General features: G+C 47.1%; 1 protein-coding gene across 11 annotated transcripts in view; it reads right to left on the reverse strand.

The window, feature by feature from the left end:
- The window catches only part of CCDC85A (coiled-coil domain containing 85A), a 190,049-nt gene that overhangs the window by 36,379 nt on the left and 126,507 nt on the right, over positions 1–27,163 (reverse strand). For 9 of the 11 annotated variants that reach the window (XM_027693255.1, XM_027693256.1, XM_027693258.1 and 6 more), the window contains 2 exons: positions 24,165–24,323; positions 14,583–15,498 (listed from right to left, as the gene is read on the reverse strand). In XM_027693255.1, coding sequence (XP_027549056.1) covers positions 14,583–15,498; positions 24,165–24,323 — 1,075 coding nt within the window. Of the gene's footprint in view, positions 1–14,582; positions 15,499–18,049; positions 18,411–24,164; positions 24,324–27,163 lie in introns of those variants that run through there. The other 2 variants (XM_027693260.1, XM_027693264.1) reach the window with 1 other exon arrangement.

A 27,163-nucleotide genomic window follows, 5' to 3' on the forward strand; every position in this document is an offset into this window, starting at 1 on the left:
CACCACCAATGCCTGCAGAGAACTTTAAAGCTCTTGGTCTTGGGGACTGCAAAGAACAAGTAGAAAGAATCTCAGCTCAGTATTTGAACTTTTCCCCTTGGTGTTTCTGCCTGACCCCAGAGCTGATGGTTTTCCCAGCACTCACACACCCGTGTTCTCTGCAGAGGTTAAAAACCCAGGTGAGGGCCCAGAGTGACCTGCCCAGTGGCCAAAGGCTGAGCAGAGCCTTGCTTGCAGCTTCTTTTCTTTTAAATAAATCAAGATTAAAGCAAACACCAAGTCTCTGCCTGTGTCAGCTGGGACACCACCGAGTCCCTGTGTCACCCCGGCCCTGCTCAGGAGCCTGGGAAAGGAGGGTTATCAACCAACCTCTCACAAAGCAAAGGCACCTCATCTCTGCGGGGCCACAGCCAACTGATGGCCTGAAACACGGCACCAAGCCTTGTTTGCAGCAGCAGAAGCCCCAAAACTCTGTGCCAGGGGGTGTTTGTGCTCCAGAGAACACCCCAACCCACCCCTGCTAGTTTGCTGTGCCTCTAACACCCCTCTCCGTGTTCTGCTGGCTGGATCCTCCTCCCCCTTTCCCAGCGCTAATCCCGTGCCCCAACTGGTTTTTCTCCCCAGAAGTGAAAGGGTAAAAGCAGACACGAGCCTCAGAGCTGAAAATCCTGCTGGCTGCACAAGTCCTGACGTGGGCATTTCTCCCTGACTGGGCTCCCAGTGCCCGGGGTGCCAATGGAGGCCTGTCAGCCGGGATCAGCCCAGGGACTGCCCTGGGCACAGAGGGACGAGCTCAAATCAACCCCCTGAGAGCTCTACAGAATAAAACCCGTAATTTCATAAGGAACCAGAACAAAGGGAGCCACAAACATCTTTTCCAGCACAAACTGATGCTACATTAGGTTTGTAAAACATCTCCTGGGGTAAAGCGGAGCGTTGTAAAATGCACAACTTTAAAATCTCTCCTGGTTTATTTTTGTGTTTATTTTAAATTATGTTTATCAATCATGTAAGATTCCAGGGGGTGCAAACAATGAATAATCCACTGGAAATTAATCCTGCACGTTGGTGCTAGAGTTGTAAAGGTAATAAATCATCAATCAGCAGCACGGGACCGCAGCATCTATTTCATGCACGAAGCAGCACTTCATCATGGTAAATTTAGCTGTGTCTCATTAAACTGACTGCAGGCTCTGGCCAGCCAGTAAAACCTGAATAGCTTTTCACATTATATTCCTCAGAGCTCAAAATAAATCAAAAAGTCTCAGTTTCATGTGCCTGTGATCTTTAGAAAATGAATTAACCGTTGTGACTGCGGAGCGGCTCAGCAAGTGCACAGTTAGTGCGAGGAGCAGGATTTCAGGGAAAATCTTCCCTCAGCCTCCCTGGCTCCACAACAATCATATTAGAGATTAAAATGTTCATTTAGTCTCTGTGCAGCCAAGTGGGTTTGGTTTGTTCATTTGCAGAGAGTGGTTTTGTTTGGGTTGGGGCTTCCTTGGAGTGGCAGCGAATTATTCTGTACCAAGAGCAAAGCACAGTCACAGCAGTGGCCACATCCTGCTCCTCCAGAGATCGATGGCAATATTCCTACAAGAGGATCAAACTGTGTGGGATCAATTCCTCATTCAAACCCATTTCTCCTCCCCACCAAAAAAAGAAATTAAAGCCATTTAAGCATTTGCCAGGTCCCTCTGTCCCTTCTTTACCAGCCAGTGCTTTTCTCCCCTGTTAATGTTCTAAAGGATATTCTACCAACTGTGCCAAGGTTTTATCCCAACCACACCTGCTTCCCTCACTTTGCACACACTGATCCTTCACACTTCAGCTGGGGTGGGAAGCAAAAGGTTTAGGGGAAGAGTTGTCTCTGCTCTTTTCAGTCAAGACCTTTGCGGCCCAGAACAGTGCTAAGGTCCCTTAATGAATTTAGGGAGTGTTGCTGATTTACCCTCGGGATTCTGGGCTCACCATTCCAACAGGTCTGTTCCTGGGATGAACACAGGAATAAATGCAAAACAGCAGAACCTCAGCCAAGGGCTGCACAATCCTGCACTTCTCTCTCCCCACAACTTCAACCATCCCACTTCTCCATCTAGTTCTGTTTTGCTACAAATCAGTGAAATGCAATCCCTTTGGAGGAAAAAAGCTCCAAACCACACCCAAGATCACACAGTAATCGGGATTTTTAATGTATCAGTGGCTAAAATCTGCATTTTCAAGGAGAACAGTGAGCAGTGTATCTCTTGAGCAGTCAAACACTGCTGGCCCTGCACTGTCACCCAAGCCATGCCAGAAGGAAACAAAGAATGATTCCAGCCTCCAGAAATGGAATCACAAATTGTGACAGAACAGCTCAAGTGCTGCTCACACCCTTTTGTAGCAGCAGGCAGAGCCTGGAGCACGGCAAGGACGGCCCTCAGACTTCCAGGATGCTCATTTATTGCAGAGAGCAGGTCTAATTCCCTGCCCTGGGTACAGTAATGGATTGGCAACACTTGTCATAATTCAATTTTCCCTCTTACTGTTGAATCTCAGACAGCCTGTGTATCTGAGGATGGAGCTTGTGGGTACAGCTGCAATATAAGCTCTACATCACCACACTGAGCACCTCCTTGCACTGCCCTATCCCTCTGAAACAGGTCTGGAATTTCCCCAAAACAGCTGCACATCCAACCTGGGGTTCTGTAGGAAAGCGTGGAAGGAAGGGGGTGTTCCTTACCATGAAATATCCCACAGCACCTTTGATTCATGGTAAATTGATCAGAATTATCATTTAGACAAAGGGAGAGATTAAAGACACTTAAGGTTATAGTTAGGAATGGTCCTGAGGCTAAAACTAAGCATTACAAATTCCCCAATACAGCTTTCAAACCTCCTACCTTTGTAAGGCTATTTAGCCAAGTGACTTGATAATGACGAAACAAAACACGAAACAAAACACAAAACAAAACAAAAACTCATATTTGATGCCAAAATTGTAGGTTAACATGCAAGTTATACAGTGCCTTCTATCTATGTAACATATAATTAAATGATTATCAAGCAGTGCATGGCAGCCTCTGTAAGTGCAGTGAATGCAGTGCCTTTAATTAATGTGATCTGCTAATGGGTGTGCAGATGGACAGATCTATTTGTGCAGCTGAGTGAACAGTGTCCATTGGAATCAAACGAGACAAGGGGCCCCTAAATTAACTGCTGCCAGGTATGGGCACACATACAGTGAACCAGCAGACTCTTCCCCCACCCAGCCTAGCTGAGATCTTTTTTTCAAGCTCTTTAAGCTTGAGGAGCTCAGGCAGCTGTAGGAACTTCCTAGTGCCAGGAACTTCCTGTGCCACACTTGCCTGGCAGCTCTCTGGCATTCCAACAGCAGGAACCAGGAGGAACTCCCAGATTCCTTTTCCAGGATTCTGGTCAGCAGCACCAGCACTGTGGATTTTAATCTCACATTAGACTTTTTAGTTGGTTTTTAATGTAATTTCTTTTTCACCGGCAACAACAATCAAAGGACTCGCAGTAACGACTTTCAGAAATCATTAAGATTAATTTAGTATAAAGTGGATAGAAAAACATGTTTTGCTTTCCCCTTTTGAAATAGGAAAGCTCAGACTTAGCAGCAGAGTACAACTAACACAGACTATTGAACAATGTCATGGCAGCAGTTGTTTGAAACATTAAATATTTCATAACAAAAGATTTCTGCCTTCCAGTACAGAGGGGAAGACTCAGAAGCTCTTTTCTGCCCAGCCCTACTGCCTGTGCTCACTGGGTGTGACCCCAAGCCAGGAAAACCATCTCCACATCCCAGGGATGTTTCCCTAGAGGTGCCAATCAGCTTCTGAGCCCATGGCAGAAGAGAGGAGATCCTGTTCAGTCCGTCCTTCTTCTTCCTTTCCACTTCCAGCAATTGTGCACTGGCTGCTCCCTCTGTCCCCCTCGGGGAGGGAGCTCTGCCAGGGCAGCTCCTTGCTCCTCCTCTGGAATACATCTCCAAGTCCCAGCTCCTGTTTTAAGACACCACTTAAACCCACCCTGCTTCTTGAACTCAGTGGGAACATGCGAGTCCCCAGGAACATCCCCCTTCTGAGGAAGGGCATTTCTCAGAGCAGTGACAGGTCCTGGGGGTGATGCCCAGCCAACCTCCTGCACTTCAGGGGACCACACTTGTGGAGAAGTGTATTTAACAGGCCAATTAGCCTCTCACTAATCATCTCTCACCAGTCCAGCAATGGAGACAAAAATATACAGAATATTCCAGTTACTCTCCTCCTCTCCCTTTTCCAGCTCTTCAGACTCAGACACGTTTCCAGTTTCCCCTCATTGTATATAGATGAATGTGCTGCTGTTTTACATTTTTAGTGCCTGCTCATGGCTCCAGCTTCCCATGGCTCGGGCAGGAGGAACAGCATGGCTTGGGAATTGTGAGCACCAGACTGCACACAAACAGAGATGGAACCAACCACCACGGGAGGGTTCTGGACACTGCATGACAGGATTCCATGTCCACTGACTGTCAGTGATATCCCAAGAGTTCAGCTTTGAAATAAAACTACTGCTTTGACCCTTTCAAAATACCTGGGAAGTGTTTCAAGAAACTATTTTTTTTTTTTTACACAATTATCACTCTTACTTATTTCTTCAGATTTCTAACTATTTGCTGCCCATTGTTCTTATTCGGGGTTCAGTTTAATTTCTTGACCTCCATCCACTAAAAATTTACAATGACAGAAGCATGACAAGTTCCACTATAAAATCAGTGGAATACATCAGGAATGCTTTTACAGGAGAAAATTATATGGCTCTGTAGAAAACTTTACAAGCAAAGATATTTAGACAAGTGCTACCTCAGAAGTAGCACCATATGTTGCTGCACTTCAGCCTGAAAGACAAAACGCCTGTAAAATGAAAAGCAGTGAATTTTTTCCAATTTACTGCCCTGAGAAGTTAAAGATACGCACTTATTTCAAGTACCAAATAATCCGAGCAATCCAATTAGGAAGGAGATAATTAAAAGACTAACGGGTTGCTAAATCACGCTCAGGTCACACAACCTGGTGTGTGCTCTAGTTTATAATGACAGCAATCCCGGTGCTAATGTGTCTGTAAAGCTGAGCTCAGATCGGGCTGTTAAGCCCTGCTCAGAGCCCATCTGAGCTCCAGAATGTTCAGTTTTAAATTTTATTCTGATGAATGGTGAATATTCCTTTCAGTGGTACCAGTTGGCAGCTGAAATCCTCGGCTGATAGCTGCCCGTGCCTCTCAGTCCTATCAGCATCCTGATTTCCCAAATTAAGACAGCTCCAGCTACACAACTGTTCTGCAACAGTAAAAACAAGACATTAAGATAAAGCTTCCTCCAGTAAAGCCATCACAGCACTTCAGCTGTGGATTCATGGCTTTCTGTGCAAGGACACTTTTAAGCCCGCCTGTAAATGCAAAAGGCACATTAACAGCTTCTAATAGGAGTGCAGCACAAAAGAGAATTAAAAATAGCTTTGTTTCCCACTGGCCGGCTTAGCACAATTCAGGAAACTCAGGAAGGAAGGAAACATTGCCTTAAAAGTTGATTTTGAAAGGAAACACATTGAAAATGTTTGTATCGAGCCGGTTGTTCACAAAGGTGTTTTCTAGGCGCGTGAGTAACGTCAGCCCCAGTTTTTACACCACGCTCAAAACAGACTAATCCAGGAATAAAGCTGTTAAAAAACTGGCATGATGCAAGGGAATAATCAGCAGCAAACACTCAGGAAAGCTGCATGTAAGGTTTAGTGATTGAGGCTGCTGAATCCTGTCTTGCCATTTGTTTAGCTGTTCCCACTGGGGTGATGATGACAATATTTGCGTTGTTGGTACGATGTTTTCAGAACTAGTGATAAAAAGCTCCAGGTAGTACCCAGGCATTTACTCAGGGTCACAGCACACCCAGAGCTCTCCACACACCCCAAGGTCTCGCCTTCACAGAGACACTTGTCCTGGCCATCAGGGCAGGGTTCAATTCATGTCCCACACGTTGATGTCATCCCATGGAACACGTGGGACATCTCCAGGGCCAGAGCCACTGGGAGTTACTCCACATGCAGCTTAAAAGCCCAGGCCCTCTGGTCAGAGCTGCTTTCTCTCCTCACAGTCACCCCAGGCCGGTCCCAAAGCCCCAGAGGCTCCGTAACTGCCCCGTTACAACCTGGAGCAAGGACAAGACTTTCTGGTTGCTTTCCATGGCAACCGAGGGAGTAAAGGAAACCAGCACCATCCTCCTCTCCTGTAGGTACCTCGGTCCCCACCCCTGAGGTCACAGCCTTGCCTTGGACCTTTCAGAAGCTCACAGGGCTCGCTGAAACTCAGAAAGAAGCTCCTGCAGCACGAAGGTTTTGACCCAACAGACTGGGCCCGAAAAGAAGGGTCGTGCTGCAAAGGCAATTTCCAGAAGATGCATAAATGGGTTTAGTCTGAAGACCAACATGTTACAGATTTTCAGCCTTTCCCTCTGTCCACGAATTCAGCAGAACTTAAACACGTCACAGACACACCAGACAGGTATCACTGACCATTTATTGTGCTGGCTGCCAGATCTGATACATGCAGGACATAGGATCAGATGATTCCACGGCAGTGGTGCCACTGCACAGGGTGAGGGAGCCCCCTGAGCCATGAGGAGGCAGAGGATGCTCAGATCTCCCATCCTATGGGAACAGGCATTAGCAAACTTGCCTGCAACGAAACCAAACACCTTATCTACCCCCAAAATCTCAGCCCTCCACACTGTCAGCCTCTAACACCTGAGTACCACACTGAGGGGCAAAAACCCAGACCAAGGAGGCTCAGCGTTTGGAATTAAAATGTTCCTGGTTTCCTGGGAAACAGCACTTCCTAGTAAACAGAATATAAACACTATCTGGATTTTTCTCATCCCAGGGAGTGGAGATCTACTTGTCACTTCATCTTCCATTATAGATCCTTTCCCCAAGAGCTTCCAGAGCCTCTTGCTCCCTGTGCTGTCACCTGACTGCATCTTCACAGTCAATATCCTGTTTCCCCTGCAACCAGGACAATGAATATCCAAAAATCCTACAGGCAGGACTGATATCTAACGTCAGGTGACTGAAAAATCCATGTGCCAAGTGCATCCCTACTGAGCACAAGGCAGACACAGCCAAGGTTTGCTACATTTAAACTACAGAACTTTCCACGGAGATAAATTCAACAGGTATTTTGCTCTCAACACCAACAGAAATTCTCAGTCAAACATTCTTCACTAATCCTTCAAGTCTCCATTTTCCAAACTGGTATCGGAATCAGCTGTTGGGTTTGTTGGTTAAAAAGTAAAATCAAGTAGAAACACCATGGAGCAAGAGAGGTGGAGTAGGACATGTGGCCCAGGGAAATGACTCGTGGCTTCAGGGCCTGAAGGGCACGTTTCCAGCTGATAAGCCTTGACTTGTCCTTTAAGTACAATGAATGCACTTTGCTGATTTGGGGCTGTTGTAGAGTTACCAGGAACATGGGACAAGCAAATTCTGTTGTGCTACATCTCTTTCTGGACTTCCTCAACCATCTTTTCAGTATTCCAAGGGTCTGCAGCTGGATGTACTTGCAGTTCTGTGATCAATACAAGGAGTCAACACTGTCCAACCCATTCTGGGCAAAACCAGGATGATGAAGTGACTTGACAGGATAAAACCATGAGATCCATGCTTCCAAGAGTCTGATCAGTCACTTCCATGCTGCCAGGCAATCCAGCAACTCATTTTTACCAGGCTGAATACAACATTCCAGTATGCTCAAAAGGGACAAAATCATCCAGGTTTATTCCATTTATGGAGAAGGTAAAATACACAAATCCCAGTGGTTTCATGCTGGAAGTAGCACTTATTTTAATAAAAGCACAGGATGCTTTTGTCCTCCTAGTTGTCCAAAATATTTGCGCGTGCTATGGTTGTAAGTGGTGAAAATGCAGCACTCAGCACTATGGAGTGGAGTGTAGAGCAGGTGATCCAACAACAGGAATAAATCAAAAGGTCATTTACAGAGGAGACATAGATTCTGGCACCTTCTGCTGTTCAGTTAAGACTGAAGAGCCTTTGGTCTTGGTGCTTGGAGAGCTGGTTAGGAAAAAAAACATTGTTGGAATACTTTGTTGTCATGTTTCCTTTATGGGTTTAGTGACACCGCAAAAAACCCTAAAATTCAAAACTGAACTTCAGGTTACACAAAATTCTCAAATGGACCCAAGCAAACAAGAGGAACGACAGTGACTTCATTCAGAGCACTGCAGGGGCACAGACATTTAAGCATCTTGGCCCCCCATTTCAGTGCCTCCAGGGGTGAAGAGCTCAAATACTTTGCAGGATCTAAGTGAACGTTCAGGTTCTACCTCCCAGCATTGCTATGTCTGTGTTTGGTGTGTTCATTTGCCTTCAGGGAAGTGTTCCTTTGCTTTCTCATAACCCAGCACTATTTTTAGAGACCATCTTAATGTGCTCAGTAATGTTTTCAGACCACAAAAGCCATCAGATGGATTCTGGCCCTCCCTGAGGTTTGTTCAGTGTAAGACAGAAGCGGGCTCAGGAAGCAGGAGGGGATGTGGGGCAGCAATCAATGCTTTTCTCCAGGCTCCTCTGATGAATCAGCCTTGTACCCTTAGGAAAAAATACAGGGTTTTTTTCCCTAATCCAAGTCCCAGGTCCGTGTTCCACAGCAAGGGCTGATCAAGGGACGTTTTCACGACTCACAGGAACTTAGAGATGCAGTGGAAGACACCCAGGGAGTTTTGAGGTCAAGCATTTGAAGGAGCTATCTCACTACTGATCACATTAGAGCTGCTTAATATTACAGGCATAAACACTCTGTGATAATTTGTGTAACCTTGAGGAGAAATGGAGACTTTCAGAGGACATTCAATGGTGTTGTTTGCCACATGGCTCACTTGGCTTTTTCAGCTATGACACATCTTTTACTCTTGACAGTGGCTTGAACACTGTGTTTGATTAGTCTAAATAACCCCTTAAATTATTGTATGGACTTTTACAAATCAGTAAAGCTCACACAAACCATGCAAATGAAAACTGAAGGCGAGAAGAAACATGTTCTTGCTGAAGTACATGGGTCCAAAGCTGCTGGTTTCTTCCCCCCCTCCCATGAATGTTACAGAAACAATGCAAATATGCCAGCAATTTTCTAGCACAACTGACAAGCAGAACTATTTGTTATTCAGAGCCTTCACACAACTGTTCATCTTTTGAGACAGCCCAGCTCGAGACAACAGCTTTCCCATTCACAATCAATACATTTGCACACCCCTCCCTGCTGCGTCCCAAATGCTCAGGGACACGTCTCACATCACAGCCCTGACTTTGCCCTTCGCCTTCAGAATTAAAAGCACTTTAAAAAAAACATATTTACAAAAACACTCAATGTGCACAGACCGGTATCATTGCTGTTTACTCTTTTAAGAAAACTTTCCTGTATGTCCTTTGCCCCCCATGTTATACTTGTTAATTCATTTCCTCTGAAACACATTATTGTCCTGCTTTCTGCACTAAATTCCAGGCTCAGTGTTTCGGTCCCACTGATTCTCTTCCCAGAGACCACCCTTTAACCAGTCAAGAAGCACAAAGAGACACGATTTATATCCAGATCCTGCCTTGCTGATAATTCTCACTGCCCTCTCAGTAACTATATATCTGTGCACACGACAGCCTGACCTAAGACAAGCTGTGCCTTGGTTTACTAATTAAGACATGACTTACTAGCTCAGAAGCCAATGAATTTTCGCTGCCAGAGTCATTTTCTTGCGTACACAAAGCTTTATTACAGCCCACTAAATACCCTATAATTTGGAATGCCTCGCTGTCCTCTGCTCCTGTCAACATCCATGAACTGTGTGTGAGGAGCAGCACCAAATTTGAACCCCACACTGCACTGACCATCAACCAGCTCAGCTCCAATCTGTGCACAGCCTGCAACAATTCTCCATTGAGAACTTCACAATAAAATACACACACTGAAAAAAGATCCCATGAACAGATAGAACTGAAGGGACAGGACACTTTGACACACAATGCACACCACAAGGCTGAATTTCTTCAACAAGCAGCACTTACCAAAAGTTATTATAGTATTCTGACTCTGCATTAGAAGTGCCAGAGTTCAGAGAAGTTGACAATTTAATCACTGATCCTTCCAAACCCGTAATTTACTATTACCAAATAATAACAGTGTAACTCCAAAGCCAGGAGAAGGATTGTTACACCGGGTCCTGAGCTCGGGTCAGAGGTGCTGCCTCAGCAGGGGCTCAGACAAGGCTTTAATGTTGAGCACTCGCCATTCTGGCACTAAGGAAAATAAAATAACATCCACATCTGCCCACATATTTCAGGCAGACAACAGCAGCTACCCGAACTCCTGATAAGCTCTCTGAGGTAAAGGCAAATGGCTTAACTCTTGACCCAAGCACCATGAAAAATAAATGAGCGTCTATTGTCTCCTGCACAAACCAAAACAAACGCCCACTCGCCGCTCCGAAAAGGCATTATTTTTTAAAAGCCTTGCAATGAGATAAACAAGACACAATAAAAATCAGTGCACCGGCTCCAGCCCAGCGGTGGCACCAAAGCCAGAGGACGGGAACCAGCTCTGCCTTGCAGTGTTTGTGCAGGCACGGCCACAACTTGATAAATTCCTCCTCAGCAACAAATGCAACGTGTTCTAGTCCCACACGTATTCACATCTCATGCCCCAGTTCTCTCACAGTGTGGAAGAGCTAAAACCAATTTACAAGTTTGGCATAAAACCTACGGAATTCAACGGGAAGACTTGATAGACGTAAATGTTTAGAGCTCCAGGCTTAAAAAAATAAATATCTGAAATAAACAGTAGGTTACTTCATCCTGGCAAAGGGAGAACTCAGTGGATCCCGCAGCCTTTGTTTATGCTCCTAAGAGTCCAAAACGCTGCTCAGGCTCCCAGAGGTGCAGTGCTGGGGGCCACCAGGAAAGGCAGATCACACACAAAGTGCTGTACACCGCTATTGAGGACAGGGAAATTATCTCCATTTCAACTTTAAGAAACACAACTGAGCAAACCTGCACTGAAACATGACATCATCCCCCTCTTCGGGCAGCAAATGCTGTTTCCACCAGAGGATATCAGTTGCCTCAGTAACATGGTTATGAGGTTTTCCTCTCTGAAGTCATCCTGCAGTTTCCTCTCTTCGCTCAGTGCAGCATTTTCCGATCTTGTTTTCCTTCTAAGAAGCACATTTATAACAGAAAGTGCCCAAAGTTTAGGCAGAGTCTCTATTTAGCCTACAAGCACCTTTGCTCAAGGAGAGGTGAGGTTGCATTTGTTCTGTGAGAGCCCTCACACCTCCAGCAGTATGAGAGGTGTTAGTCAGCACTTTTACTTCTCTTCATTAACAGCCTCAGCAGGAAGCAAGAGGCACATGTGAAACCCTTTGGATACTTGCCTTTCACACAAAAGTCAAAGCTCAGAGTAAAACAAAGGACTTCTTAAAATAGAAAGTTGAGAATAAATTGCTTAGACTAAAAAAAAACAGCACTAGGGTTGCAAATGCTGAAAGCAGATCAATTTACATAGAGGCACTTCCACCCTAAATATCTGTCAGAGTTAAATTGTCGTGTATTCTTCTAGGTTGCATTAAAATTCTCTTCGAAATGTTTTTACTTCTGGCATTTTCCCTTCTAATTTCAGCAATCTTTCTATCCCAAACATCTCTGTTCTCATTACCCAGAACATTGAGGTGTGATTACAGCAAAAGATCGTTATCGTGTTTTATTTGGTTAAGGCCTTAAAAATTAAATACAGGTGTTTCCAATTAACAGCCATCAAATTTAGCTCTCCCATCCCATTTTCTGTCACTCCAAAGGCTGAGGACACCTATCTGAGAAAAATATGGAGGAGAACCACGAGGCAGGATTTTTTAAAAGCCTTATAAATCTTATAAATGAAAGCTGACATGTCATACAAGAAAAAAATACCAAGATCAAACCTTTGAGCAGGGAAAATGAGCAGAATTATGAAAGGAAACGTTATCACCTCATCCCTCATCCCTTCAGCTGTGCCTGTGGACCGAAGGCTGAGGTAACTTCCCGCACACCTCGTGACAGCTTAAAACATGCATGAGGCCCAAATGACTAATGCATGAGCACATCCTGCAAAGCTGCACATCCTGTTCCTGCAACGCTGGGCTGCAACTGCTGGGGCTGAGCTGAGGAGCTGTCAGAACCCTGCCAACACCCTAATGCACCCCTCACACCTCTGGGGACAGTGCAGAGCCAGGCAGAGGGGACACAGCACCACAGAACCTGTGCGGGCACCAAGAGAGGCCAGCTCAGGCCAAGGGACGTGGCACAGGCTTGTCCTGAGCCTGGAAATTCTGGTTGCAGAGTTAAAATATATTGTTTTATTCAAAAAGAGTTTGTGTTTGCTGTTTGTCACTCAGGGTCACCAACACTTCACTCCTGCTGCTCAACAACACTCCTCAGGTACCACAGTAAGGTTGGAAGTGCCCTGCAAACTCATCACACAGATGGGCAGTCAAACATCTCCTGGCTAGATACACTCCAAATTTTAAAACAAACTAGGGTCCAAGGGGACATTGAATGCTTACTTATATGATTTGGGATAAGAACCCAAAATATGGGCCTTTTGTATTTCTCATCAGAGTTGAGGGTCTCGTTTCCAGGCCACTTTCTGCCTCAGGTTGTCACAGTTTCCCCATTCCTCACCACGGATGCAGAAGTTCAGGATTTCCATCCCCTACACTCAGCTGGCAGGTTCAGGCAGACACAGAACACGCAAATTAAGATTTACACATTTCTTGCACAGCAATAGCAAGTGCTAATGGCCAGCACTTGGACCACTTCCATCTTACCTGCTCCCCACAAAATCAAACCCCCAAACACCCAGGAGGATTCAGCCTTGCTGTGAAGACCAAGTGTTTCCCTGAAGTTGAAAGCCTCCTCCTCACAGCAGAGCTGTCAAGAGCTTTACCACTGACCAAGGTCAGATGAATGCCAGAATTAAACCTCAAGTTTGCATCAGATTATATAAATATGGAAAAAGAGAAGTTTGACAAGTTACTGGTGAGAGGAGTTGTCAAACCAAAGAGGACTTGCTGTAAAAGTGATTATATAAAGTGTAGGACAGGCAGAGCTGTGATTAAAGTCAATAAACAGCCTCCCAGAGCAGCAGCTGCCCTCTCCAGCACCTTGTGGCCTGAGTCCAAACTGTAGACAGATGAAATATGCTGCACAAAGGATGCCAGTCAGCTCAGGATTAAAGTAACAACTGCTCTCACTGCACTGTTGGCAACACGGGCCTTGACAAGGTACTTGGACAACAGAAAAATCCAAAAACCCACCGTGCTGGGAGCAGAAAAACTGTATCTTCACCTGGGTGTGGGTTTGAAAAATACAGACTTAAAACCTTAGATCACCTTTCTACTGGCTCGGTGATGGACTGAGGAACATCGTGGTGCTTTTAGGAAGTCTGGTTCCACACTTCATGCTTACAGTGAGGTCAGCTTTAAACAGAAAATGGAGAAGGAATACAGTATTTCATGGAAGTTGTGTAAGGCTGACTTCAGCCTTGTCACACACTCACCTTATTAATCATTTTACAATCAAAGAGAGAAGTCTCTACACTTACCACTTCGGGTCTGGGAGAAGAGTTTTCCACTAGGACACTAATTTCCTTCATGGAAACATCTCAAAGCATATGGAGGAAACAAAAGGAGCAGGCTACAGAAATTCTGCTAAGTCTACAAAGAGCTGTTTCTACAGCACTGAACTTTGTAACCATTTGACTTTCAGAATAACAAAATAGTTACTTTGTGACTATCCTAAGAATAGAAATTAATCCCAATCAGTGAGGATACACAGCTCTTAAAAGCTTGGCATGTTTATTGGAAAACTTTCTAAAAGGCAGCAATAACAACAGCAAAGAAACCCCCTCAGATCTTCCTTAATTTTTAATTTGCTATAGTTAAAAATATGCAAACGCCAGGCTTTGAAAAGCTTTAGGAGCTATCAGATTCATTTCTATTGACCCTACTCTTCACCTGGGGTCTTCTCCAAAGCTTATGGGAAAGGATATAAGAAGCCTTCAATCAATAGACAGGAAATTCTAAAATCTTTAAAGCTAGAGGAAGGTGGAAAGGAAACTGGAGACATTCAGCTCCACTCTGCTGACTCAGACACAGGCAGGACACGGAACATAATGCAATTCCTCCCTGATGCAAACAGAAACCCATCTGGGGACAAACAGTTTACATCTACCAACCACAGAGCAGGGCTGGGGCCAGGAGCTGCTCCTCGGTGTCTTGCACTAGCACTCAAAATGCACTTTCCCCCTGCTTTTTTAATCTACCCAACACGTGCTGGATGGACAAACAGGACTACTCCAATTAAATCACTTGCTAAAGGAACAATGCTGACACCAGGCTCGTTACCTTTCGTTTCACATCAATGAAATGAAACATTTCATCGCTCCTCCTCCTGAAATAGCACTGGAACTACCTGAGGAATTTTCAAAGAGAGCTTTCACTGGAAGCATTGACCCACCATTCATTCCGTTGTAAATACTCCTGTGGTGAGGGGACAGGTCCTCTGTCACTTGTCTCCTGAGGGTCCCTTCCCTGCTGCCTCCGCTGAGGTGTTTGAGGTGCTCGGGGCTGCCTCCATAGTGCTGTTTGAGGTGCTCTGGGCTGGTGCCCCTCACCTTGTGCAGGTGTTCTGTACTCCCGCTCGGCGTGTGCTTCTGCAGGTGGTCCGGGCTGCCACCGCTGTGCTTTTGGTGCTCAGGGCTGCCACCAGGCCTCTGCTTTTGAAAGTGTTCGGGGCTACTGCTCAGCACGTGCTTTGGGATAGTTTCTGGGCTGCTGCTGCTGTGCTTTTGTGGGTCGGGGACTTTGACCACGGCTTTGTGGTGCTCGGGGCTGGGCCCTTTCAGGTGGTGGTCGGGGCTGCCGGAGCCGCGGGGCTTCTGCAGGTGCTCGGGGCTGATGCTCCGGTGCTTCTGGTGCTCGGGGCTGCCTTCCCCCCGAGCCTTGTGCAGGTGCTCGGGGCTGGTGCTGGGGTGGTGTTTGTGGTGGTCGGGGCTGTCGGTGCTGCCCGTGCTGGAGGTGCTGCTGCCGTCCCCCACGTCTCGGATGTAGGCGCTGGGCGCCGTCAGCTGGCACAGGCTGAGCTGGCTGTCGATGGAGCTCCGGCTCCCGGCCCCGCCACCCTTCTCCTCATCCAGCAGCACGCACAGCTCCTTCAGCTCCAGGTTCTCCTTAACCACTTCTTCCTGTCTCACCTCCAGTTCCTTCAGCTTCTGCAGGTACAGGGCCACCTCTTTGTGCATCACGCTGGCGCTGTACCTGCCCAGCCGCTGCCACTCCCGGGACACCTTCTTGCCCTTCTGTCGGTCGTCGTCCAGGAAGCAGCACAGGTCCCTCAGCTCCTGGTTATCCTCTTGCAGCTTCTGGTTGATATCCTTCAAGAGAAAGATTATCATGGCAGAGAAGTGTCTGAAGGAATTGGTGTTATACAATCACCCTTACAGAAGCCACAAAATCATATTTAAGCACTCGAGCGAGGCAGAAATAATTGCTTGTGTAGATCTGGCACGTTGTAACAGCACAGTGCTGCTGTCCAGCCAAAGTTGACCTGGAGCTAGTCTGAGGTGTTCAAAGACTAACTTCTGACACAGCATAAAAGTTTCAGGTGCTTAATTAATTTTCATGCTAAATATCAGATTAATTTAGCTCCCAACCTGGGCAAAGATCGTAAGTGCTCTCCTGATGATCTCGCTCCCCTGAGAAATATTCACCTGAATAAAACTGCGAGGTACATCAGAACTCTTACTCTCATTTAAATAATTAATTATTACATATCTAGACTCCCTATTCCCCAAAGCATAGTCACATATAAAGATGAACATTTTAGAGATTAAAAAAAAAAGGGGGTTGTTTGATGTTGTTCCAGATTTGCATTAAAAACCCTTGTCAGACATCACTTTATCAGGATTGCTTCAGCCACTCTGAAATTAAATAATCTGCTCTAATAGATTTTTCCCTCCTAATAAAATGCAGCACATGATTCCATGCCCTTCTCTGAGCGAGGAACAGTCTGAAGCAAATGCTCTGAAGAAAAATGTTCAGGGTGTTACTATAGCAGAATAATGCCAAAGAAAACATTTGCAGTATTTTGCCCTCCTAGTTTGGACTTGTGACCGTATTTCTCTTTCCCACAGCTCCATATTCATTCCTTCTTATGCATGATATCACAAATAGAGATTAGCCACAATTGTTAAAGGCTTGGCCTTATGGAAAGGCCATTTTCCCAACAAAAGGAAGCTTTTGTAACCCCACTGGATTTGGATGCAGGAATGCCTGGGTTTGTCTGATCTTTGCCTCAGAATAACTCTGAACTTGACCCATTTCAACCTGTATTTGACAATGAAAAAAAGGCTACAAGGTGTCCTTAAAAAATCTCTGCTGGTGAGAGATGTTTGAAGTGATCCCAGGGTGGAATAAAAAAGTTGTGGAAGTGCAGAATTCCTCAGCCAGAAGGCAGCCTCCCAGCTGGGCATTCTGACTCAGGGACCTGGTATTTCACACACAACAAAGGAGGGAGATGTCCAGACACCAGCACAGGGCTCACAACCTCCTTCTCCCAGATTCTGTTGAAATGTTCCAGATGGGGCATCTGAACAAAGGGAGGAAGTCAAATATGACTTAAGGAGTTCAGAATTGAGAGGGGAATGTGTCACTGCTTCCTACACATCTTGGTGTGTTTGGTCAGTTATCTGGAGGATGCAGAAATCCATATGATGTCACAGCACTGGGAGAAAGACACTATTGTTGTAATTGAACTTACATTTGAAACCTAAATACTATCTTACTAAATACTATCATGGATGGGTCTTTTTTACCCCCAGACACCATGGATGGTCAAAAAGAGGGAAGAGACACACCTCCCCATACTCTGTAGAACACAAAAACTTGGGAGACAGGAAGAGTCTTCCACCATATGCTGTTTATTTTATGCCACATTATGATCAAAGACACTTTCTCAGTAATTCCATCATTTAAAGCCATTCTACAAGTGAAGAACTCTCTTCTAATGCACTTCCGTGTAATAATTCAAAAGCCCACACTGCATCTGTCTGTCCTCTCCTTCCCTCCAATCTCACTGAAAGAATTCCCTAAAAACAGTGTCCTTTCTCAAAAGCAACAAGACAGACAATGTTCTGTGGTCCTGCCAGCTTTAAGGTAACTTTCCAGGGCTACAATGCACAAGCAAGGTAATCCTCTGTAAGCAGTCACACTATCTTCCCAATCCTCAGAAGGGGAAAGGAAACATTAGGGACTAAGCTTCTCACCCAACCAAGGAGTGAAATTTAGAAGGGATAAGCCATTACAGACCTGGTCTGACTTGTGATGTGCAGCCTGCACAAAGATACAATTGAAAATGGTTAGTCAGAGATGCATTAGCAGGTGCCTTTTTCAGACAACAAACTAGGGATTGGTTCTGGTCACCCCAAAACGGAGCCCAAGGGTTTGCCATCACCTGCCATCCCCTGCACTGCATCCTGGAAATGACCCACTCCCTCCAGCAGCCTGCCTGCCTGACAGGCTAGGGCAGCTGAAACTAGGGACAAAAAACCTTTTGAACATCTCCAGCTCTGCACACCCTTATTTCTCGTGCACTTCAGGCAGGATCATCGAACTCCACGCCAGTGGAGTCTAACACAGAGGTGACCAGACTTTAGTGCTTGTACCAAACCAAAGAACACTGGGGCAGAGCACACCCCAGCTGTGCTGCACATCCTGGTGAACAGCTGCTCATCTCTTAGCCGGACACTCGATTTTTAAGCAGCATCAAAGGCTATTCACTCCAGCCCTCGCCTACTTTTCCTGCGGTTCCCGGGAGCGGCTCCTCCCGGACCATCCACCTGACGAGACCGCTCCCGGCGGGACGGGCGGGGGCCGCGGCGACACGGCACAAACTTCAGGGGTCCCACCCTGCCCACCCCGCTCTACCTTCAAGCCGCGGATCTCGCCGAGGTGGAGCTGGAGGCGGCGGTTCACCTCGCGGATGAGGTTGCTGTGGTCCAGCATCGCGCTCATCTTCTCGGCCTCGGCGCGGCGGAGGCTGCGGATCAGCTCCTCCTTGCTCCACTTGAGCAGCTCCTCGTCCGACACCTTGGACAAGTCCTCGGCCGGCGCCGACCCGCAACTTTCCGCCGCCACTTTGGCCATGGTGGCAGCGCGGGGGCAGCCGCGGAGCCTCCCCGCGCTGCCGGGGCCGCCCCTCCGCCGCCGCCGGGGCAAAGGGCGAGCCCGGAGCCCGCGGGTGCCCCCGGCTCCAGCGCGGGGCCGGGGCTTACGGGGGAGAGACCGCTTCTGGCCCCGCGCAGCGGATCCTGGAAAACAGGAGGAAGACGAGGAGGAAAGGGTGTGGAGGAAGCCGGGCCACAGTCTGGGGAGCAAACTTCCCCCGTCGAGATGGAAAAAAAAAATAGAAAGCCCCGAGACAAAGGATCCCCAAGACACGCGCGGCTCTTTCAACAGGTCAGCGCCAGCTGCGAGCGGCCGGTGCCCGCGGCGGCGCCGGGGATGCGCGGGGCCGGCTCTCAGCGGCCGCGGGTTGCGGGCGGCGGGGCGGGCGGCGAGGCGCGGATGCCGCGCCCCGTGGCGGCGGGAGCGGTGGGAGCGGGAGGGATCGGAGCGGCTCGGGCGCTGTGGGCGGCAGTGCCGGGCGCGGGGCCGCTCGCGGCTTTTCAGCGGGGCCGCGCCACGTGCGGGGGGGCGGTGCGGGAGCGGGCACGGGCGGATCGCGGGCTCCACCTGCCGCCCGCCGCCCGCCAGCGCCGCGGGACCGCCCTGCAGCGGGGACACACCTGCGGGACACCGCGGCACCGGCACACATCCCGCACGGGGAACACTCAGGGACCGCCCCGCAGCGGGGACACACCTGCGGGACACCGCGGCACCGGCACACATCCCGCACGGGGAGCGCTCAGGGACCGCCCCGCAGCGGGGACACACCTGCGGGACACCGCGGCACCCGCACGCATCCTGCACGGAGCGCTGCTCAGGGACCGCCCCGCAGCGGGGACACACCTGCGGGACACCGCGGCACCCGCACTCATCCTGCACGGGGAGCGCTCAGGGACACACCTGCGGGACACCGCGGCACCCGCACGCACCCTGCACAGGGAGCGCTCAGGGACCGCCCCGCACGGCGGGACCCAGGGACGGCGCAGCCGCCCGCGGAGCAGCGCGGTCCGCCCGCCGGGCCGGCTCTCCACAGCTCGCATTACATCACCGCCCGCCGGCACCGCCTCGGCGCCCACAGCCGCATCCCGCTCCTCGGCGCGGCTCCCGCACTCCCAGCCCCGCACCGCTCCTCGGCGCGGCTCCCCGCTCCAGATGGAGGTCGCATGCCATGAGATGAGCGCCCCGCGGGAACTAGGATCGGGCTATTAATAGCCCTTCCTTAGGAATACTCGGCCGCGTGGTAGCGAGAGACTCACATTCCCCGATTTGCTTAGAGATACAAAGGCTCTGCATAAATCTGCCTTGCAGATGATTTGAGAATGAAACTTGATAATCCGTTCATGCTGCTCGCAAAGAAAGATGACACGACGGATCTCAGTGGCAGGAGCGATGAACCGAGACTACGAGGTGAGTAATTGGTTGAATCCCCGTTTCTCAATCACCGAGTTCCCCTGAACAATCCCCTGAGGGCACAGGAGCCGCCTCGCCTAATGGGCCCTTGCTACCTCCGACTTTGCAATTTTATAATTACGTGGGATTAAAGAAGATGTCTCATTCTTGAGAGGAAAAATTAAAGCACTTAATGCCAGCACTGGCAGATCACTAGGCTGTAGCCTCACGAGCAGGGCTGGCTCTGCAGAGGCAGCTGCACAACCTGTGCCCTACCTGTCCCACTTCACTGTCCCAGCCAGCACTTCCCTGCCAATGCTACAGGACCAGACTAGCCAAGGATTACTTTCTGCTTTTAGTCCAATTTAAGAGTTGCCAAAGAATGGTTAAATCAAACACTGCTCCTTTGTTCTTATTGCTAATCCTTTCCTTCGACTGTCAGCTGTCTCTTGATCACAACAGAAGTTCTCCTGCTCCTTTCCATCGTGGGCCATGCTTTGCCTCTTCCCCACACCAAGTGGTTTCCCCACCCAAACAGCATTCAGAGACATTCCTTCAGCTGATCCATCTCCCAGGTACCTCCAGCCTCCCATGGTTCCATCCAGCCGGGTCCCGGGATGACCCAGCCAGGGCAGCCCAGCTCCTCCCTTGCGGAAGTCCTGGGGTGGGAATCACACCTGAGCTGCTCCCACAGGCCCAGGCTCCACTCAGGACCCACCACACCCACTCCAAAGAGTTCCTGTGACACAGTGGGAAGCACAGAAGGGTGGGAATGTTGGCTGAGCTGCGGGATGAACCCCAAATTCCACCACTGTCAACAAGAGCTCCGACAAAGCGCTGAGCTTTGCCAGCATGAAATCCCATTTCCCGAGCAGCCCCAAGTACTGTGTGAAAATTTTATTTTCTCTGAAAACTCTATCACTCTCTTAAATCCTCTGGAATTTTTTTCCACCGCAAAGAACAAAGCTTTAGATAAAAGCCTCTGACCAGCCACAGCAAAAATACAGTAAAAGGCCATGAAAAAGGAGCTGTCAACTTTCATGCCCAAATATATTCTATTTAAATGCAACTAAAAAAGAACAGCTTGGGGAAAAGGCAGCAATAAATGAAGGCTTTTCTTCTTCTTCTAATTCAGTTGAAAGGTCATATGATGTTAGGTTTTTACAAGTTCTAATTAATTTCTTTCCATGAAATAAACAATTAACCGAAAAATGACCAGAAACTTTTAAATCGAAATGCTTCAGGAAAAAGTGTCCGTTTGCCTCAACACCACCAGTGTTTCTCCAGAGCAGCATTTCATAGCCTTTGGTCATGGGGTGCCATGGAAATGTGAGATGAATGGCTCCAGGGAACACGGTGTTGCCCACAAATGGGAAACACCTCCACATTTGTGTCCTCGGGACACCGGCAGGAAAGGGCAAGTCACCAGGTACGGCCACTGGGAACAGTTCAACAAAGCCAAACTTCAGAAGTTGGGGACAAACGGAGCTCTAATAATGGAACCAAGAACGTATCAAGTGGAACTAATGTGGAACGTTTCCATAAGGAGAGCATCTAATTTCACGTTCGCTCACGCTTGTGTAACGAGATCAAAACGAGAGTGGGAAGTGCTACATAATTATTCCCAGCTCCTGGCAAGCTTAAAACTTCACTTTTAGACAGTCCACCTCACTGCTCAAATGCCAAATACTTCCCAGCTCCTGGGCTGTCACCATCAGTGGTGAGGACAGCAACTGCCCCAAAACAAACACTTCCATTGGCACATTAAAGCTGAATTTCTGCAGAAATTTCTCCCCCAGATCATTCTCATTCACAGAGTCTGGGCAGATGGGCTTGGGGATTGCAGTGCTGGGATTGCTGCAGCCTCTGCCCAGTGGCAAGGAGGGTGGCAGGCCCTGTCCTTCCAGTTCTTCCCCACCGTGTGCCAAAAGCCAGCAGCAGTGTGGGTCCATGCCCAGTTAACCCTCCCCAGCTGACTGTGGTTTGCCAGCTCAGTGACACTGTCACTGCTGTGTCACGTTGTCACTGCTGTGTCACGTTGTCACTGCTGTGTCCTGCTCACCCTGGACGTGCAAATGTGCCCCAGTTGTTGCTGGACAGTTCTCCTGCACGTCCTTGAGGACTTGCTTTTCACTGTTGCTTGCCTTGGTCAGAGTCTCTGAGGGCTGGGCGGGGTCTCTGAGCATTATTATAACCAATAATAATTATATGATGATTTGAAAAACACTTTTGGACACTTCCAACAAGGCCCCAAAGCTGTTCAATAGCTCCCTGCCAAAAATGTGTCAGAGCTGAGTACTTTCCTAGCAGTCATTTTACACAAAGATGGCTAAACTGTTTGTGTTCAGACCTTCCAAAAATACTTTTGAGAAGAGTTCAGACTTGAAAAATGTCATTCCCAAATTGGAAGGCAGTGGAAGGAGTTTAAAAATGAAAAGTTCAAGTAATTTTAGTTACAGTTGCTTCTAGATGTTCTACCCATCATTTGTGTGTCCGTAGCTGACACCCAACACAGCATCACCCACACCGGTTGCTGTCTGATCCCAGTTGTGCTGATTCCCCAGGAGAAGGGGTAGAGCTTCCCCTGCAATGTTCTCCAGCTCTTTCCCCGTGACAGGATTCATTTTCCAACCCTGACTGCCACTCCTGCAGTCACTGTCCCAGCATAAATTACACCAATGCATTCACAGAGGAATATTTTACAATATTGGACTTTTCCTAATGGAGTCTCACAGAGTGTCAGTATATAGAAAAATTAACAGACTGATACTGCCAGTGCACAAGGGATATTATGGATAATTCCATCCAGCTAAAGCTGGCCAGAAGCAAAGTCCTTCAGTGCAGACACCTTCATTTCCAAAACATTTACAGACAGAATCCTCACCTTTTGCTCCTGACTTGACCACAGGTGAGTAAACAGACAACTTGGAACAAATCCAACTAACCAACAGGCTGTTTTCTCACCCCACAAACATTTTGGAGAGAAAAAAATTCCATGTATTTCCAACTATGAGAAAATGTAAAGGAAATCTGTAAGAAATGTTTTCAAATTAACAATCTGGAGAGGAGGAAAAAAAAGCTCATCTTGGATTAGTCATTGGGCTTTTTAAAACTTCAGACAGTTGTACGTCCCTCCTCCAGGACAAACCTGGGATGCCCAAGTCACGGATTACTCCCAGGAAAAGATGCTGCCACTCAAACTGAGAGGGAAATTGCTTCTGCAGGGGTTGGCCAAATTGTTAATGTCAGTGAGGGGGTGTAAATGAACATGCTTCATAAGTGCCCAAGGTTAAACAAGGGGGGAGATGGCTGGTCCTCAGAGACAAAATGAAATATGGAAACAGGCACCTCTCCAGCTGAGCAGAAAACATTCCCAAAGCAATGACTTAGAGGCATCCATAGATGTCAGAGTGAAATCGTTAATTACAACACTTTTATGGTTTGATTTTATCGTGGAGAGCTTGGCAAGTTTTCTGCAGAGATAACAGTTTGTGGTGGCTGGGGTCCAACACAGACACACAGCCACAGCATCTGTGGGGCTGTTTGAACCCTGCTCCTGCTCGGCCCTGGGGAATTCTGGATCTGCTCTGTGTGCACGTGGGATTAGGGAGTTAATAAGGGGCCGACTGCTTCTGAACACTATTGCTGGTGGAAATAAAGCAAAGGCCAATGTGGTGGGAAAGGAGACAAGGTGCACACCCTGCAGCATCATCCTTTGCTTCCCCAGCCCTGGGAAAGTGGAAATACTGACACGGTATTTACAGAGGTGAAGCTGGAGACTTCTGTCCTCCCCTAAAACACCAACAGAGCTTTAAGCACTTACAACATACTTAGGAAGCACAAGCATTGGAATGAGATTAAGGCAGGATAAATCCTCGGCAAAGAATTTTAAAAGGTGTGGAAGTTAAGCAATACCATGCCAGGAAGAAAGGCACCACTGTCTGCAAGCAGCAACACAGAAAAACGCCTTGCCCTGATGGATGCTGGACACTTCCCATGAGCTTCTGGAACTCCTCCCTAGGACTCTTCTTCATCCAAACCTCCACACTCTTCTATCATTTCTCTGAATCTATGAGATTTTTTTTCTGTGCAAAGACTGCTGAATCTGCCTTTTCAGTGGCATTATTGATATTTGTTAATAAACCCTTTTTATGAAAAAGAGATTGCTCATTGCATTTTTTATAAAGATATGTGGGCTTAAATAAAACTAATCTACGACAAGAGTACATGGGACAGATCTCCAATGGTTTGCAATTCTACTTTTCATTTAGAATCACCTCAATTTATCCAAAATATTTAAATCACCCACCCACTCATTCTGGCTTTCCCACGGCTCCATGATGGCCTTTTATACCCACCTCCTTCCTTGGCAGGGCAGGATTTTGTAAATAGACTCTGCAGTCTCAACAAATCTCCCAAAAATTCAGGTTTTGCCTGCAGTAAGGTGGGCTGTTGTGGAATCACTGGTTATTTATCCACCACTTACCCCTCTTCCACAGAGACACCAGTGCTCTGTCATTGCAGCTGATCTCTCCCTGTCCCTTGCAGCTTCACTCTGACAACTTCCATAGCAGGAAACAACTCCAGGGATTTCCAAATTATCCAAACTTCCCGTTCTGAGGTTTCCCATCTCTGCTGGGATTACCTATTTACAGAGAAGCAAAATCAGGTTCTTTTGAAGATTTCCCTAGCCTCACTTTAAATATGAGACTAGCTTAAAAACACCAAGAAAACCATTCTTTCCAGCCAAGCACTGGGCCTTGAGTAGAAAACAGAACATGGTACTTCCTACTGAACGTATTCCCCGTGCTTCTACAGCAGTTTAAAAACCACTGCAGTGTTTTTTAGAGTACAGATCACACATCTGAACAAACCCTGGGCCTCCAGTTCACTGGCAATTCCCCACAGCAACCTGGTGCAACATGTTAATAACACAGAGGAAGAAGGTGGAACTCAGAGCCCTTTGGGCTTATCCAAAAAGTTGTTTGTAGAAAATGCCCCTAGAATTTAAAAGCTGCACCTTAGACCTCTGGTTCCTGCAAAGTGCAGGGGAAGGGACAGAATTATAGTTATATATATACAGTCATACAGATAAATATGACTGTCCCATCTGATATATGGGCATTTCTCACTGTAAACCCACACTCACCTCCAACTAATGGAGGAACAAAGCACAACTTTACTGCCAGCTCAGCAAAGAGGACCCAACTTAACATTTCCCACCAGTGATACTTTGAAGTCCTTTCTGCTTATATGTATATACATATTAATGTCCACCAGAGCACACTGGGAGGGAAGGAGCACAGTAATTGGGAAGGCAGCTCGTGAGGTTATTGAATGGACAGTGATCCCCACAGATCACCTTCCTCTGCAACTTTCATCTCCAGGAACACACTCCTCACTTATTCTGCTGATTCCTCTCGGCGGGAAAAAACCCATTAAATATTTAATTAAGCTGTGTTCGATATATGAGGTAAGTGAACTCTTCAATCCAGTGCCAACTAAACATTACACACTGCATCTCACAACACCCTGTTGCAATGATACACACTGCTGTTTGCTGAGGAACAGCAGCAGCAAACCAGAAATGAACACCCAAATCAGGATTTCTAATCTAAGCATCCTCCTTTGAGCTATTTTTATGTAATCAATTCAAGAGGAGATGCACCAGCTCTGGGAACTGCTGCTGCACTAATAGATGGGCAGTGAAACAAGGGGGGTTTGGGCTCGTTTGGGTTTTCAAGCAGAGCAGGAATTTATTGCTATTACCAGGAAATCAGTGCTATGGAAGCAGACTGCGGTGATATTTTAGAATTTGTCCCAAAACTCACCAATATGTGACTTTCCATTATTTGCAAGGAGTACTGGACTGGTACCCTGCTCAAATACTTATTTATCAGCCTTATTCCTGACCTCCTTCTAAAAGCAGGCTGACATTTGCACAGAGAAAACCACAGAAACAAAGTTAGGAGAGGGAAATAGGTAACAAAAAAAGAATTAAGGAAAAAAAATCACATTGCCTATTCTTTTCTCTTGTCAACTGGAATCCTCTTACAGCTGCAGTAATCCAAGTGGTGCTTCCTTACATTGCAAAAAATGCAAAGATGCCAAAAGGAATTTTGCAAGTCAGCCATGTACCAGAAAATCCCAGCTGATTGGACTTTGATAAATGTCTTTTATAAAAGAGCAAATGTATTTGTATTCCTTTTTCCACTGTAATGCCTTTATGTTTTGTTGGGTGATTTTTTAACAGGGGGTCTTATAAGCACTACAATCAAAACGTTCAGCAAAAATGCAGATCCCAAAGCCTCGTTGCAGCTGAGAAATGAGTGGTTTGGAAATAAAGCAGGCTCTGGAACTGGGGATCTTCAACTCTACACAAACCCAGAATATCCCTGATCTTGCACGGGGGCAGGGGGAAGCAGTTTGGACCAAACTGAAAGGAAAACCTCCCAGAGGTTTTCTTCCAAGAGGATCAGGTGTTGATGCTTCCCTCAAAAGGAGCTCTTTCTAAATAAATAAATAAATAAGGCTGAATAGAAACAGTTATTTTCCATGCAACCTTCCAAAGCTCGGACAAGAAGGAAGGACAAAGTTGTCAGGTTTCATCATGATTACAGACAGAGAAAGAAAAAAGGAAAAAACTACAACCAGATCCTGGTAAAGATGCTGTTGGTTTAAAGACAACTCCCCTTCTTCAAAGGGTGACAGAAATGTGCTGGCCCCACAGGGAAACTGAGACTCTTCTCATCTTTGTGCTCTAATCTTCTTGTTCCTCATCTTCCAGGGACATAAATCACTGCTCAGCCCCTTCTGCAGCAACCCCATCACCAGGCTGGGCTGAACGTGTCCTAGGCTGGGCTTAACCCCAGAGCACTCCAGGGCAGAGGGAAGCTCACACAGGACCAGCCTAAGAAGATTTCTGTATCCATGTGCACAGGGAAGCCAGAGTTCTGATCTGGGTGTGGGGGCACTGCAGCTGCTCCCTTCCCCACGATTCCGAGGACAGCCTTTGCTCTGGAATCAGATCCGCTAAGTTTACATCTCAATAATCCAATTAAAACCTGCAGGAACTAATTAATTTAGTGCATAACGACGGTAACAATAGTCCACAGTCATTTTCTATCTTCAATGTGCTTTACAGGCATTAACTAATTAATGGATAGCGTGAATTAAAAAATCAATGCATGAGTATAGCATATGATTAGAATTAACATTTCAATTACTCTCCTCCTCTGGCCACTGCATTCACAAAATGCTTCTCCTTTCTTTGCACGTATGTCCCATAATTAAATGGGATCCTGTACAACTTATTACAAAGTAATTATAGAGTTTGGGAACCATCCCGTGCCCTCAGTGAGAACTCACATCTGCTCTCCCATTGTCCTTGAAATTCTGCCTTTGCAGTTATTCCCACAGATCCCTTTTACCAAAATCTCTTTTTCCTTAAACTTTTCTTGTGCACACGGGGCTCTGTGAAGTACC

This window comes from Neopelma chrysocephalum, unplaced genomic scaffold (assembly GCF_003984885.1).
Source record: "Neopelma chrysocephalum unplaced genomic scaffold, ASM398488v2 Primary Assembly neopelma1_91, whole genome shotgun sequence".
NCBI lineage: Eukaryota > Metazoa > Chordata > Aves > Passeriformes > Pipridae > Neopelma > Neopelma chrysocephalum.